General features: G+C 51.5%; 1 protein-coding gene across 5 annotated transcripts; it reads left to right on the forward strand.

Moving 5' to 3' along the window:
- Positions 1-19: 19 nt before the first annotated feature.
- Positions 20-13,265, forward strand: ZSCAN25 (zinc finger and SCAN domain containing 25). Of its 5 annotated transcripts, none has more exons than XR_003003337.1 (8): positions 67-231; positions 798-923; positions 2,480-2,896; positions 4,041-4,242; positions 4,854-4,945; positions 6,282-6,408; positions 10,621-12,821; positions 13,007-13,265. XR_003003337.1 is itself a non-coding variant. In XM_024745343.1 (7 exons), exons 3-7 carry the CDS (start codon positions 2,510-2,512, stop codon positions 11,451-11,453), a joined length of 1,641 nt encoding a protein of 546 aa, XP_024601111.1. In that variant the 5' UTR covers positions 20-57; positions 798-923; positions 2,480-2,509; the 3' UTR covers positions 11,454-13,265. The 5 variants fall into 5 exon arrangements, 3 of the variants coding, with proteins under 3 accessions (XP_024601111.1, XP_024601110.1, XP_024601112.1); XR_003003336.1 differs by having other exon boundaries at positions 10,621-11,504; positions 12,654-13,265; XM_024745343.1 differs by lacking the exon at positions 67-231 and adding an exon at positions 20-57 and having other exon boundaries at positions 10,621-13,265.
- Positions 13,266-13,468: the final 203 nt, after the last annotated feature.

The raw sequence follows: 13,468 nt of genomic DNA on the forward strand, positions 1-13,468 counted from the left end.
TGACAGCGTCCGTCGCCCACTTCCGATCCGCCGCGGGCCTGGGCGAGCCCGGCACAGGTGCGGGGCTGCGGGCGGAAGTGGCCGGGGTTCTGGGGCTGGGCTGAGGGCCTGCTGCGGGCCTCGGCAGCTGCGAGGCTGTCGCCGCGGGCGGCGCGTCTCCCCGGAGCTGACTCCCGCGGCACCGAGTCTTTGCGGGTCGGGACCCTGGGGGCCGCACCGCGCTGGGCTCAGGTAGGAGCCAGGCTGATCCCGCCCGGCCAGGGTTGCCTTAACGGAGGGGTGTCCACGACCCTGATCTCTTGAACCAAAGCGGAACACTGTGAAGAGTGGGAGTGGTCGTTCTAGAACCAGACGCTCATTTAAAGAAACCATGGGAAGCCTGTTTGTCGAGTGCTAGGGGTAAAAGATGAGTGAGGACCTTTCCTGACTAAAGGGAATCTGGCAGACGGAGGGAGACACAGGGGTAAACATTCGTACTATAATGCGGTAAATGCAACCATGAACAAATGCAATAGCTAGAAAGCCAGGAAAGAGAAATCTCAATTGATGCAGCAGAGAAAATGAATAGACTAAAAATGTAAATAGATTTAAGATAGGTAGGTAGGTAGGTAGATACCTAGGTAGATAGGTAGATACAGAAACTTCCAATAGAATGTTAAGCAGACACTTGAAGTATTAAATGAGAGTATGTGCTCACATGCTTTCTGAATGGTAAAGCCTACACAAGTTAGAAATCTTCTGATCAATTAAAGTAATGATATATATATATATATATATTGTTCTGTTGTTTTCTTTAGGCCGAGTACACCGTCACATCCTAGCAACCAGCATGTCTATTGGTTTTACCTCCCAGATGTCTTGACTTTGTCTGCTTCTCTGTCACCACATTGATCTAAGTCTCTTATCTCCTGCTTGGACCACTGGTAAGCGCAGTTTCCCTTCTTGACCCTTCTTATCTGTTCTCTATTGACACTTCCTAGGCAGAGTGACCTTTGAAGAACATGTATCTCCCCACTAAAATAAGGAATAAGAGTAAAGCCCATAATTCTTAGTGTGTGCCCAGGCCCTCGGTAATGTGGTTTCCGCCTGCCTCTGAGCTCTTTCCCTCCCTCACCCTGCTGAAGCCACACTGCACTGGGGCGTGTTCTCAGACTGCAGAGTAATTTCTAGCCCCAAGGCTTTTGCCTGGAATGCTCTTTCAATGATTGGCTCATCTCATTCATTCGTTGGGTCTTAGCCTAAGCACTATTTATTCAGAAAAGCCTTCTCCAAGTCTCCAAGTTTTTTTTTGTTTTGTTTTTTTTTGTGTTACGCGGGCCTCTCACTGTTGTGGCCTCTCCCGTTGCGGGGCACAGGCTCTGGACGCGCAGGCTCAGCGGCCATGGCTCACGGGCCCAGCCGCTCCGCGGCATGTGGGATCTTCCCGGACCGGGGCACAAACCCGTGTCCCCTGCATCAGCAGGTGGACTCTCAACCACTGTGCCACCAGGGAAGCCCAAGGTTTTTTGTATTTTTAAAATATTTATTTATTTGGCTGCGCAGGGTCTTAGCTGTGGCACGCGGGATCTTGGTTGCCATGTGAGGGGATCTTTAGTTGTGGCACATGGGATCTAGTTCCCTGACCAGGGATCAAAACCAGGCCCCCTGCACTGGGAGCAAGGAGCCTCGGACACTGGACCACCAGGGAAGTCCCCACATCTCCAAGTTGATTGTCCCCATTAACACCCTCCTTACTTCCTTTTTAGAACTTATCCCCATTTATAATTTAAATTTATTTGTTTCATTTTTTTTGGCCGAGCGCATGGGGCTTGCGGGGATCTTAGTTTCCCCCACCAGGTACTGAACCTGTTCCCTCGGCAGTGAAAGTGCGGAATCCTAATGACTGGACCACCAGGGAATTCCCTAATTTTTTTTTTTTTCCTGTCTGCTATACCAGTATGTGAGTTTCATAGGGCAAGCACCTTGTCTATCTTGTTCTCTGTTGTATTTCTGGTTTCTGTGGGTCAGGCATAGATACATGTGGAATGTATATTTAGTGTTGGAAGAGTGGGCCCTGGTGACTAACCTAGTTATAACCCATCTTATATTTTTCTATGATTGTAGTGTTGTCTCTCTCTTGAGATTTTAAGCTATTTGTGGGTATAAGCTAAGTCCTAATTTCATTGATGTAGAGAACAGAACTGGGATGGCCTGACTTTCCCTGTGTCTTTTTTTTTTTTTTTTTTTTTTTTTTTTGCAGTACGCGGGCCTCTCACTGTTGTGGCCTCTCCCGTTGCGGAGCACAGGCTCCGGACGCGCAGGCTCAGCAGCCATGGCTCACGGGCTCAGCCGTTCCGCGGCACGCGGGATCTTCCCGGACCGGGGCACGAACCCGCGTCCCCTGCATCGGCAGGCAGACTCTCAACCACTGCGCCACCAGGGAAGCCCTCCCTGTGTCTTATTTATGCTGTTCTCATTGTCTGTCTGGTCTTCCCAACAGACCCTCAGTCTTCTGGGAGGGAGTGTGAAGATGCTTAAAGAGTGTCCAGGGATGGCAGAAGATCGTCAGCAGCAAATGGGTGTCCCTGTGGTAAAACTGGAGAAAGAGTTGCCGTGGGGCAGGGCGAGGGAAGGCCCCAGCCCGGAGACTTTTCGCCTGAGGTTTCGGCAGTTCCGCTACCAGGAGGCGGCTGGTCCCCAGGAGGCCCTCAGGGAGCTCCAGGAGCTCTGTCGCCAGTGGCTGCGGCCCGAGCTGCACACCAAGGAGCAGATCCTGGAGCTGCTGGGGCTGGAGCAGTTCCTGACCATCCTGCCCCGGGAGTTCTACGCCTGGATTCGGGAGCACAGCCCGGAGAGCGGCAAAGCCCTTGTGGCCGTGGTGGAGGGCTTCACGGAGGGAGCCCTGGAGGCCAAGGCGGTGGGTGAGAAGGGGGATCTGGGTCTCGTTCTGTTGGTGCGGGAAGCGAGAGGTTTGAGGAAGCAGTGGGAGTGGATGAGGTGCAGAATCTCCCTCCTCTGCTCCCCGACCATCTGGGGTACATTTTGGAGGGCAGAGGAGTTTTCATCAAGGGAAGCCATACCCAGGGAAGACGCAGGGCCGGTGGAAGGGCTGTCAGCTCCTTTTTTGGTCATCAGGGCAGAGGCCTGGCCATATTTCCCTTGTGAGCCTCAGGTCCAAAGAAGGCAGTTGTGATCTATTTCAAGGGCCCTGGTAGACTCATTCCTCTTTGGGCAGAGATGTATGTGGTGATGCAGGGAATTCCGGAATTCCACTTGGTGAGTATTCTTCCTGAGAAGCATTGTCTGGAACAGTGCCGTTTCCACGTCTGGGACGTTGGCTGAGACGGCTCACGTAGTGAGTGACTTTGCATCTCAGATGCTCCCTTGGGACTCTGGCCATGTGTCTGTCCCTCTCTGGTAGTTTCCCAATTGCCGTCTGGGAAAGAGAGGGCAGGACTGAACGTTACTGTCTTGCTTGCAGGTAACAATCTGTCTTCATTTTGTTCTCCCTTTTCCCACTGCAGTCACCCCTGACTTCCTGTATAGTCCTAAGAGAGTTGTTTTGTTTTTTTACTCCCTACCAAGGAGCTTAAAAGTGGACCAGGAAAGGCCTGTTCTTGTGAGTTCTGGTTTTCCTTGCTATTTCTAGAGCAGTTTTTTTCTCACTGATTCACCGCACAGTCTAGGCTTTGTAGTTTTTACTTTCAGCATCTGTGATTGGGGAATCTTTTTTCTAATAGTGAGTGTTTTGGGCTAAAGTTCTCATTGGAATAGTAATAACATCTCTCTGTGATACTGTTCATGGTGGAATTTGATCAGTATTGGCGTGGGCAGAAGGGACCCTTGTAAAATGGCATGGATGCATAGAAGCTGCTCAGCGCCTGATAGGCAGTTTAGCCTCCTTTTCACCTTCTCACTCACGTCCTGGGGAAGAGCTGAGCCGGCTTGTCCTTTGTTTCCCCTGCAGCTGCAGTGGGTCTCTTTTTTAGGTTTTAATTCAACCCCTTTCATAACAGCCTTATGCAGGCCTCATTCTAATAGGTGTTGGGGCCTGTTCTTAGGTTCCGTGCCATGTGCAGGGAGAGCAGGAGGAGACAGCACTTTGCAGAGGTCCTTGGGAGCCAAGTGTCCACCTGGGACCCGTGGAGGTCAAGCCCGAGTGGGGGCTGCCCCACGGGGAAGGAATTCAAGGCCTCGACCAAGGCGCTGAGGAGCAGCTCAACCAGGATCCTGGAGAGGGGACGCAGGCCTTCCAGGAGCAGGGTAAGCTGCAAGCAGTGAGGAAGAAAGGGCACAGAAAAGGGTGCTTCGTGCCCTGCCCCCTCCCCTTTCCTTTACAAACCCTGCAGTTGATAAACTAAGTTACCTGTAGCGTGCAGTTCTGGGTTTTCCTGGCTACTTCCTGGACTTCAGTAGGAAACAGATGAAGTGAAATTGTTTTCTATAGCTCGATCTCCTGATTTCTGCGGGGGATATCTGGTATCACGCTCTCTTATCATTTCTTCTCCTTTCCCTCACATCCCTTCTAGAAACTGCCAGGAAGTATGTAGCTGACATGTAGGGATATTTTGTTTAAGTGGGCAGATAAACTGAATCCCTAAAAGTGACATGTGACTTACTGTGTTGCTGAATCTCAAGGCGGGTTATTGCTGTAGCGTGACTTGGGAGCATGAACAGCCCTGAAGGGCAGTGCATATTGGGTCGGGCCCTTTTTCCTAGCTGAGAACAGGGTTAGAACAGGGTAGGGTACACCCACACCTACCTGTCTGGAGTCTCCTTATGGTTCCTGGGGTTCTGTGTCAGGCACTAGACGCCTGTGGACGAGCTGCTGCAGGACAGCGCTAATCCTGCTCCTGGTTTATTTCCCTGCTCAGCTCTGCCAGTTCTTCCGGCTGGTCCTGGCCTCCCTGCAGTGAGCACCAGAGACCAAGAGATGGCAGTGGGGTTCCTTACAGCTGGATCCCAGGTGAGCTGTTACTGCTCTTCAGGGATCCTGATGTCGCTTTGAATGAGGCTCACCTTCCCCAAGATTTCTCCTCACAGGAGAGCACTGTCCGCAGAGTTGAATTATTCTACCTTTCTTGTTCTGATAGATGTGACAGCTTTGTTTTCTCCACTACATCCTCAGTTATTAATTTGAATTGAGCCTTATGCCAGCGGTCCTCAACCTTTTTGGCATCAGGGACTGGTTTCGTGGAGGACAAGTTTTCCACGGATGGCTGTGGGGGGATGGTTCAGGCAGTAATTCGAGTGATGGGGGCGGCAGAGGAAGCTTCACTCGCTCACTGCTCACCTCCTGCTGTGCGGCCCGGTTCCTAACAGGCCGCGGTCTGGTACCGGTCTGGGGGTTGGGGACCCCTGCCTTAGAGTCTAGGCATGAGGCTCAGTTCACTCATTTGGATTACTCTTTTTTTTTTTTTTTTTCTTTTTTTTCCTCCATCGACTCAGTATTACTCTTGTAATTGTGAGGAGGAAGACATTAGTGGTGGAAATCCCAGAGGCGTGATCTAGGGTGTGGTGGATGGCCAGGAGGTCAGTAGCCCTTTGTGGATGCGCTTTATGGATACTTCTGCCACTGCTCTTCCTCTGGACCCCATCCTCCCCCCACGTCAGCAGGAGGGAAGCGACTCGGGTGGGCGCTCCCAGGAGCCCTGAGCCGAGTGGTCTCTCTGGCCCCTCCTGTGGGAATTCCCAGAAGTGACTCAAGTTTGAGCTCACTAAAGCCGTATTTGGGCAAGGGTTGATGCCTGTGCTGTTTGCTGTTTCTGTTTTCCAAGCATATTGTTCAGAGGAGATGAAGAAAGGACATCAAAGTTTTTGAATTTGGTCAGAGCCTCTCCTTCTACCACAGTAGTTCTTCACGGTGTCATGACGACGACACATTGATTTCAACACAACGTTGTTCTTGAGGCAGGGCCAGCCCGAGTTTTTACTTATCTCTGAGGGAAAGTCAGTTCTGGTTGAGGGGCTAAACAGCAGCCCCCAGTCTCCATCAAACATGAGGCTCGAGTGCAGGTGATTGAATGGTGGAAGTTAGAGGCCGCAGTTGTTGGGTACCAGCCAAGTGGCTGCAGCAGAGGCTCAAAAATACAGTGGCTCAGACAAGTCCATCGTTCTCTGCCATTAAACTGTCGAGAGGGAGGCCCTTCTGGCCCCACTCGGAACCATCTAGGGACCCGCATTCCTTCTGTCTTCCTGCTCTGTTCTCCCCTGGAATGTTGTCCCCTGTGTCTCTCTGCTTTTCCACTGCTCCTGCCTCGGGATTATTTCTTTATCCATAACCATCTCCTGTGCTGTTTCAGGGGTTGGGCCCTTTTAAAGACATGGCCCTGGCTTTCCCCGAGGAGGAGTGGAGGCACGTGACCCCAGCCCAGATAGACTGCCTTGGGGAGTACGTGGAGCCCCAGGACTGCGGGGTCTCACCTCCAGGTAAGACTGTTTCCATCCCGGAGGTAAGAAACTGAGGAGTGAAAGCTGTAGGTCAGGGTTGTTGTCCTTGCCCCAGATTTCAGAACCTGATGCTACTGATAAAGGAAGGGAATATCACGGCAGATGAGTAAATGGGTCTGTGGAAAGTGCGTGGACCAAGGCGCATAGGAGCTGGTGAGGTGCTTTCCTGGGTCAGGAGAGGAGCAGACAAGGAGCAAGAAAACACCAGGTAGTTATTCTGGCTGAAATGAGACAGGTCGGTTGTTAGGATGCCCTGAACGAACTCCTACTGTGTCTGTAGTTGAAGGGGACTGAGGGCTTGAGAGCAAGAGAAAAGCAGCGAAAGGGGGATCCTCTGATCTCTTTCACCAGCCTGTGTTTATGGAGCGCTCCCTTGTTTGCAGGCCCCACGTTAGCAGTTCTGTGTTGGGGCAGGACTGACGTTCATGAAACCTCGGAGCCCACAGTGTGTGGGTGCAGGAGGGCACGGGGCTGCAGTGGGATCTCAGCAGTGGATGGGGCTGGTGTTGCAGAGCAAGCGGGGCCCTGGCCGGGCATCTCAGGTGGCAGCCGGGTTTTACCTGGGGTCAGAGCTGGGAGGAAAGGTGCTTGTGGGGGAGAAGCAGCAGGAGAAGGTAGGAGGGAAGGGTGAGCCTGGAAAGTGCACACCGAGGGCCCACCAGGGACAGCCGGTGAACACTGCGGAGGGCTAGGGACGAGGGGTGACAGCCCCGCGGCTTGGGGTGGGCGGTGGGGAGAGGGGAACCGTGGCTGCGAAGGGCCCCCTCCTTTGTTCCCTCTGATTCTCTCTTTCCTCCTCTCATCACTTCTTTGTAAGTCATGTGCTGACCACTCACCTGTACTGACGTCTCCTGGTCTTTTTTCATCTTAAAACATGTTAAAACATGTTTCATCTTAAAACATGCAAACGTGTCGTACAGTCGACCCATTAACAACAGAGGTTTGATCTGTGTGGGTCCACTTACACGTGGATTTTTTTCAATGAATACGTACTACAGTCCCGCATGATCTGCTGTTGGTTGAATCTGCGGATGAGGAAGCTTGGATACGGAGGGCCGACTGTAAAGTTAAATGTGGAGTTTTGACTAGCGGTCATCACAGAGTAGTGTCAGTGGCAGTATACTGGGAGGCCTGGGTCCAGTACAAGGCTGTCACCCATGATGAAGAGATGTGCGATTTCTGTGATGGCAAAGGACGTGGAACCCCTCTGAGGTAAATGCAGAGCGCAGGAGCCGTGCGTGGTGCACCCATGGAGGTGCCAGCATCCTAGCGCCTTCATCCTGGCGCTGGGAATGGGCCTCTGCCAAGGCCGCCACTGTGTTCCCAGCAAGTTTTTACACCCTCCTGGCCATTCTGACTGTTCTAGAGACTCTGGCTTTATGCTTGTCCTCTTATCTGCTCACTGTTTCAAAACAACCCCCGTACTTCCCTAACGTTTACGCTGAGACTGGGTGAGCCGGAGGTCTGCTTCCCAAGCATAGCATCCTCTAGCCGTCTCAACCTTGAGTCTTCCTGAGAGTTCTTCCCATGTGATTGCAGCTCTTGCATTGACAGCTGTCTAGGATTGGGCCTGAGAAAATAAACATAAATTCCATGATACATAATATCTAGCTCGTACTCACATTTCCCCATGTCCAGTTAGGTTCATGCATTGCATTTAATTTTAATTTTGCTGTACGTAACACCTCAAACCTGGAAACTACCCAGATGAATATCAGCCAGATTAATAAGGAGAGTGTCACGTACTCTTACAGTATAACATCATACACTGATGAGAGGGAATGTAGTGCTGCTACAGCTACACCACGATACAGGTGAACCGCACACGCGTAATATTGAGCAGAAGAAGCAGACACAATGTGTGAATCAAATATGTAAAGCTTGGGAACTTTATCACCATACTTTATGGTGATAAAAGCCTGGATAACACATTACCCTGGGGGCAGGATGGTGTCACCAGTCTCCGGAGGGGACTGGAGGGGCTTCTGGGTGCTCGTGATGTTGTTTCTTGAAGTGGCTGCTATTTAATGGTCATCTTCATTATGAAAATTCTTTCAGCTCTTTATGTTTTGCACACTTACTTTTGTGAAAGGTGCAAAATAAAAGAATACATCAGAAGTGAGAGCTGTGTCCTTCATATTTTATCACGTCACGAGGCATGAAACGTTCTTTTTCCCTTTTATCTTTTTTTTTTAAAAATTAATTTATTTTTGGCTGCATTGGGTCTTCATTGCTGAGCGCGGGCTTTCTCTAGTTGCGGCGAGCGGGGGGCTCCTCTTCGTTGTGGTGTGCGGTCTTCTCATTGCGGTGGCTTCTCTTGTGGAGTATGGGCTCTAGGCGTGTGGGCTTCGTAGTTGTGGCTCGTGTGCTCTAGAGCGCAGGCTCAGTAGTTGTGGCACACAGACTTAGTTGCTCCGCAGCATGTGGGATCTTCCCAGAGCAGGGCTCGAACCCGTGTCCCCTGCATTGGCAGGCAGATTCTTTTTTTTAAAGAAATTTATTTACTATTTTTGGCTGTATTGAGTCTTTGTTGCTGAGCATGGGCTTTCTCTAGTTGCGGAGAGAGGGGGCTACTCTTAGTTGTGGTGCGCGGGCTTCTCATTGCGGTGGCCTCTCTTGTTGCAGAGCACAGGCTCTAGGCGTGCGGGCTTCAGTAGTTGTGGCACATGGGCTCAGTAGTTGTGGCTCACGGGCTCCAGAGCACAGGCTCAGCAGTTGTGGCGCATGGGCTTAGTTGCTCCGCGGCATGTGGGATCTTCCTGGACCAGGGGTTGAACCCATGTCCCCTGCATTGGCAGGCGGATTCTTAACCACTGCGCCACCAGAGAAGTCCCCTGGCAGGACGATTCTTAACCACTGTGCCACCAGGGAAGTCCCTCCCTTTATCTTTTAATGGGCTTGCCTGAAACGACTCTTTCCTGTTTAAGCATCACCTGTCATTTCCCTCTTTTCTTTTTGGCTTCTTTGCTCCCTAGTACCTCTTTTCTCTCTTCTCCTTCCCTTCCTCTTGATCTTCTATAAACAACTATTAATTTAGAGAGGGTATAAGAGGGATCACAGGAAGGACTTGTAGAAGGGCGTTTCAGTCCTAATAAATACGCCAATGTAGAGGTAGTCTGGTACAGACTGGGTTCATTCACTCATCCGACAGTCATGAAGCGTCTCCCCTGAGTCAGTCCCTGTGCCAGGCTCCCAGAGACCCAGGTTAATAAAACAGGGTGAAGTGGAGGGCACAGTGCGAGCAGGGATAGTGAGCTGAGGGAGGACATGCAGTGCCGGGAGCTCCCCATTGCTGGAACAGGTCTGTGATCCTGGGGAAGCTGAACATCTCAGATGACCGTAGAATAGCACGCGCAACAAGATCAGTCGTAAGTAAGTGTGGAATAAACGGTGCTAATTGAGTATATGTGTTGATGAGACCCAGGATGGGGCAGTAATCTGGGCAAGTTCCTTAGAGGAAACCATTGAGTTAGATTTTGAAGGAAAGCAAAGTCTGACTTAGTAGGAAGTTAAGAGGGAGGGCATTAAAATTTAGCAGACTGTTCTGTAAAAGGGCATGGAGATTGTCTGAGCTTGGGCTGCTGTAACAAAATACCAGAGAATGGGCGGCTTAGACAACAGACATTTATATCTCACAGTTCTGGAAGCTGGGAAGTCCAGGATCCAGTTGCTGGCATATTTGTTGTCTGGTGAGGGCCTCTCTTCCTGGTTCATGGGTGGTCACCTTCTTGCCTTGTCATCACGTGGCTGAGGGAGAGAGACATCTTGTGTCTCTTCCTTTTTTTATAAGGACCTTAATCCCATCATGAAGGATCATGCTCACATGGCCTCTGTGTGTGCAGAGAGCCAGCTCTGGCTTCTCTTCTTAGAGGACATAATCCCATCCTGGGGGCTCCACCCTCATGCCCTCAGCTAATTAGTGCCCAGAGGCCTCACCTCCTAATAGCAGCACCTGGGGGCTTAGAGCTTCAACCTGTGAATTTAGGAGGGAACACAAACAGTCCGTAACAGATGGAAAGAAGTAAAGGAATGTCTGGTTTTAGAGTCAGAGAACGTCAAATGTACTGAGGTTGTTGGTTAAAGGAAAAAAGAAGGAATTGTTAGTGGGACACCCTTAGAAGCCAGGTTCTAACATGGAAGTTTACCTTCAGATGTGTTTCAGTATCGGTCTGTATCTCCCTTGTCCTGTAGGCCTGGGGAGCAAGGAAAAGGAGGCGAAGACCCAGCCGGCAGACCCCAAGGGGCCGCTTGCCCGGGGGCCGGCAGAGAGGTTTGGGGAAGACTCTCTCCAGGTCCCGGAGCTCGGAAGAACCTGTGAGCAGGAGGCCGGGAGCTCGGTGGGGAACGCGCCCGGGCCACCCCCCCCGCAGCGCGGCATTGCCCCCCTGCCTGATGACCTCAAGACCCACAGCTCCTTCTGGAAGCCTTTCCAGTGCCCCGAGTGCGGAAAAGGCTTCAGTCGGAGCTCAAATCTGGTCAGACACCAGCGGACCCACGAAGAAGACAAGTCCTACGGCTGCGGGGAGTGCGGGAAAGGCTTCGCGCTGCGTGAGTACCTCCTGAAGCACCAGCGGACCCACCTGGGCAGGCGGCCGTACGCGTGCGGTGAGTGCTGGAAGACCTTCAGCCAGCGGCACCACCTGGAGGTCCACCAGAGGAGCCACACGGGCGAGAAGCCCTTCCAGTGCGGGGACTGCTGGAAGAGCTTCAGCCGCCGGCAGCACCTGCAGGTGCACCGGCGGACGCACACCGGGGAGAAGCCCTACACCTGCGAGTGCGGCAAGCGCTTCAGCAGGAATGCCAACCTGGCCGTGCACCGGCGGGCCCACACCGGGGAGAAGCCCTACGGCTGCCAGGTGTGCGGGAAGCGGTTCAGCAAGGGGGAGCGGCTGGTCAGGCACCAGAGGATCCACACTGGGGAGAAGCCCTACTGCTGCCCTGCCTGCGGCCGGAGCTTCAACCAGCGGTCCATCCTCAACCGGCACCAGAAGACGCAGCATCGCCAGGAGACCCCAGGGCAGTGAGGGCGCCCGGCCGAAATGCCCGTCTTCTGCTCACAGAAGGTGCCGGAGAAGGTGGGGCCTTCTGGAACCGCCAGGCGGAGGGAGACCTCATTGGAGGATGTGCCCCCCTTTACTCACTGAAGGGTTGGGGGCGTCGAGGGACGTTGGGGGCAGAGAGGCGCTTTCACCCGTTTTCTTTCCACTCGTTTTACACATAGGGGAAGGGAGAGGCCTGGTTTATTTGAGAGGCCAGAGGGCACAGCATCTCACGTCTCCTACCCAAGTGGTGCTCGTACTTTCTCTTACCCTTTTTGAGGAAGCGGTATCCGGAGTTTCAGTTCAGGTCCTGGTTTTTCTCCTTCAGTGGATGTTCACGTCCACCTCCTGAGCGAGTCTGGTTGTCAAGGTGAAATCTTGTCCCGTGTCGGCAGCTTGAACCTCGTTTTTCTGAGGGCTGTGTCCCTTCAAGAACATTAGCTCTGTCTCCCTTCCTTCCCCCAATTCTCTTTTCCATTTAACAGATATTTATTTGCTAAATAACACCTACTGTGCGCCTGGTTCTGGGAGTGCAGTGAACGAGACAGATGAGACCTCATTCCCCTGGAGCTTGTGATTGGGCCCTGGAAGCAGACTCGTTAATAACGCAGAGCGCCCTCAGTTCCCTTCACAGCCAGTGCCGAGAGAGAGGAAGTCCTCTCAGGCTCATTCCGCGCTCCTTCTGCCCTGCCCCTCCAGGTGCCTGATCTTTTCCTCCCAGCTGGGGTCGCTCAGGCAGCCTCCTTTATTTTACTTTATTTGCGGCCCCCTTTGTCTCTGTGACAGTCTACTCGTTGGTGGTTTCCCCATTCCATTATTCCTTGAACAATAACTGTCCACACATCTGTTAGGAAATTAATATTTTGCTTTTGATCAGTGTATAAACATGAGAGTATTTTAAACAAACATCCAGGTCTGTATAAAATTCTAATTAAACGGGGCCGAAAGATGAACTAGTATTAATACCCTGTATTTGATGGCACTTTACAGTATATAAAATGTGCTGCTTCCCTGTTTTCTCACTGGACTTGTTCCACAAATATTTATTGAGGCCCGACAGTGTGCCAGGAACTCTTCTAGGTGCTTGAAGTACATCAATGAATAAAATAGGCAGGGTGTGGAGGTGCGGTGGGAAATCCCTGTCCTTGTGGAGCTTACGTGTTGGTCAATGTATTTGATCTTCAGAACCACCCAAAGTGGAACCCGTGGCTGTTCCCCGGGACCCTTGGGACCTGGCATCTGAGCCTGTGCCTCAGTCCTGTCAGCTGGCCCTGAAATGCATTCGCCACCACCTACCTCTTGTTCCTGAATCATCTCCGTCCTCAGTGCATCTCGGTCCTTGTCATCTGAGAGGTACTTGGGGTCCTCAGGGCCACCTGGAGATGGTGAGACGGTAGCAGTCTGTTTTGCATGAGTGCCAATTAACGAAAGACAAAGATGTTTGTAGGCATCAAAAAAACACATTTTTTAAAAAATGAGAAGATGCAGTGTTTGTAAATGTGTTTAAGCTTTCTTATGTTATTTTGCCGTCATTAAAGGTTTCCCTTTCTCTTGGACATTCTGGAAACCGCCTAACTAGCCTGGACCGTGCTGTAGTGTCGTAATGCTGTGCCTTTGGACGCCGGCTGCTGAGTGATTAGTTTTCTGACGGGACTGTAAGTTAGTCTGTCTTTGGACTGTGTCCTGTAATTGCAAGATGTGATTTGTCTCATGGTGCCTCTTGACATTATATTCTTTCACTGGGATATTTTCCCCCCCATTTTCCATTGTAAATAAGGTAAATGGTAATGACTTTAATACAGAGAGTTACATTACTCAGTCCACCTTGAAAAACATTATTTTATCACTCATTTCTTGGCAGATAACCGTGGTGTTTACTTTTGATTTAGCGAATGATCTCCTGGCCCTTCAGTTGTCCCCATGAGGCTGCGCTGACCAGGGCGCTGTGAGATGTCCGTTCTCTGAGATGCTGGGCTGCTACTTCTCAGCAACATCGAGGT

Source organism: Neophocaena asiaeorientalis, unplaced genomic scaffold, assembly GCF_003031525.2.
Source record: "Neophocaena asiaeorientalis asiaeorientalis breed wild unplaced genomic scaffold, Neophocaena_asiaeorientalis_V1.1 scaffold461, whole genome shotgun sequence".
Taxonomy (NCBI): Eukaryota; Metazoa; Chordata; class Mammalia; order Artiodactyla; family Phocoenidae; genus Neophocaena; species Neophocaena asiaeorientalis.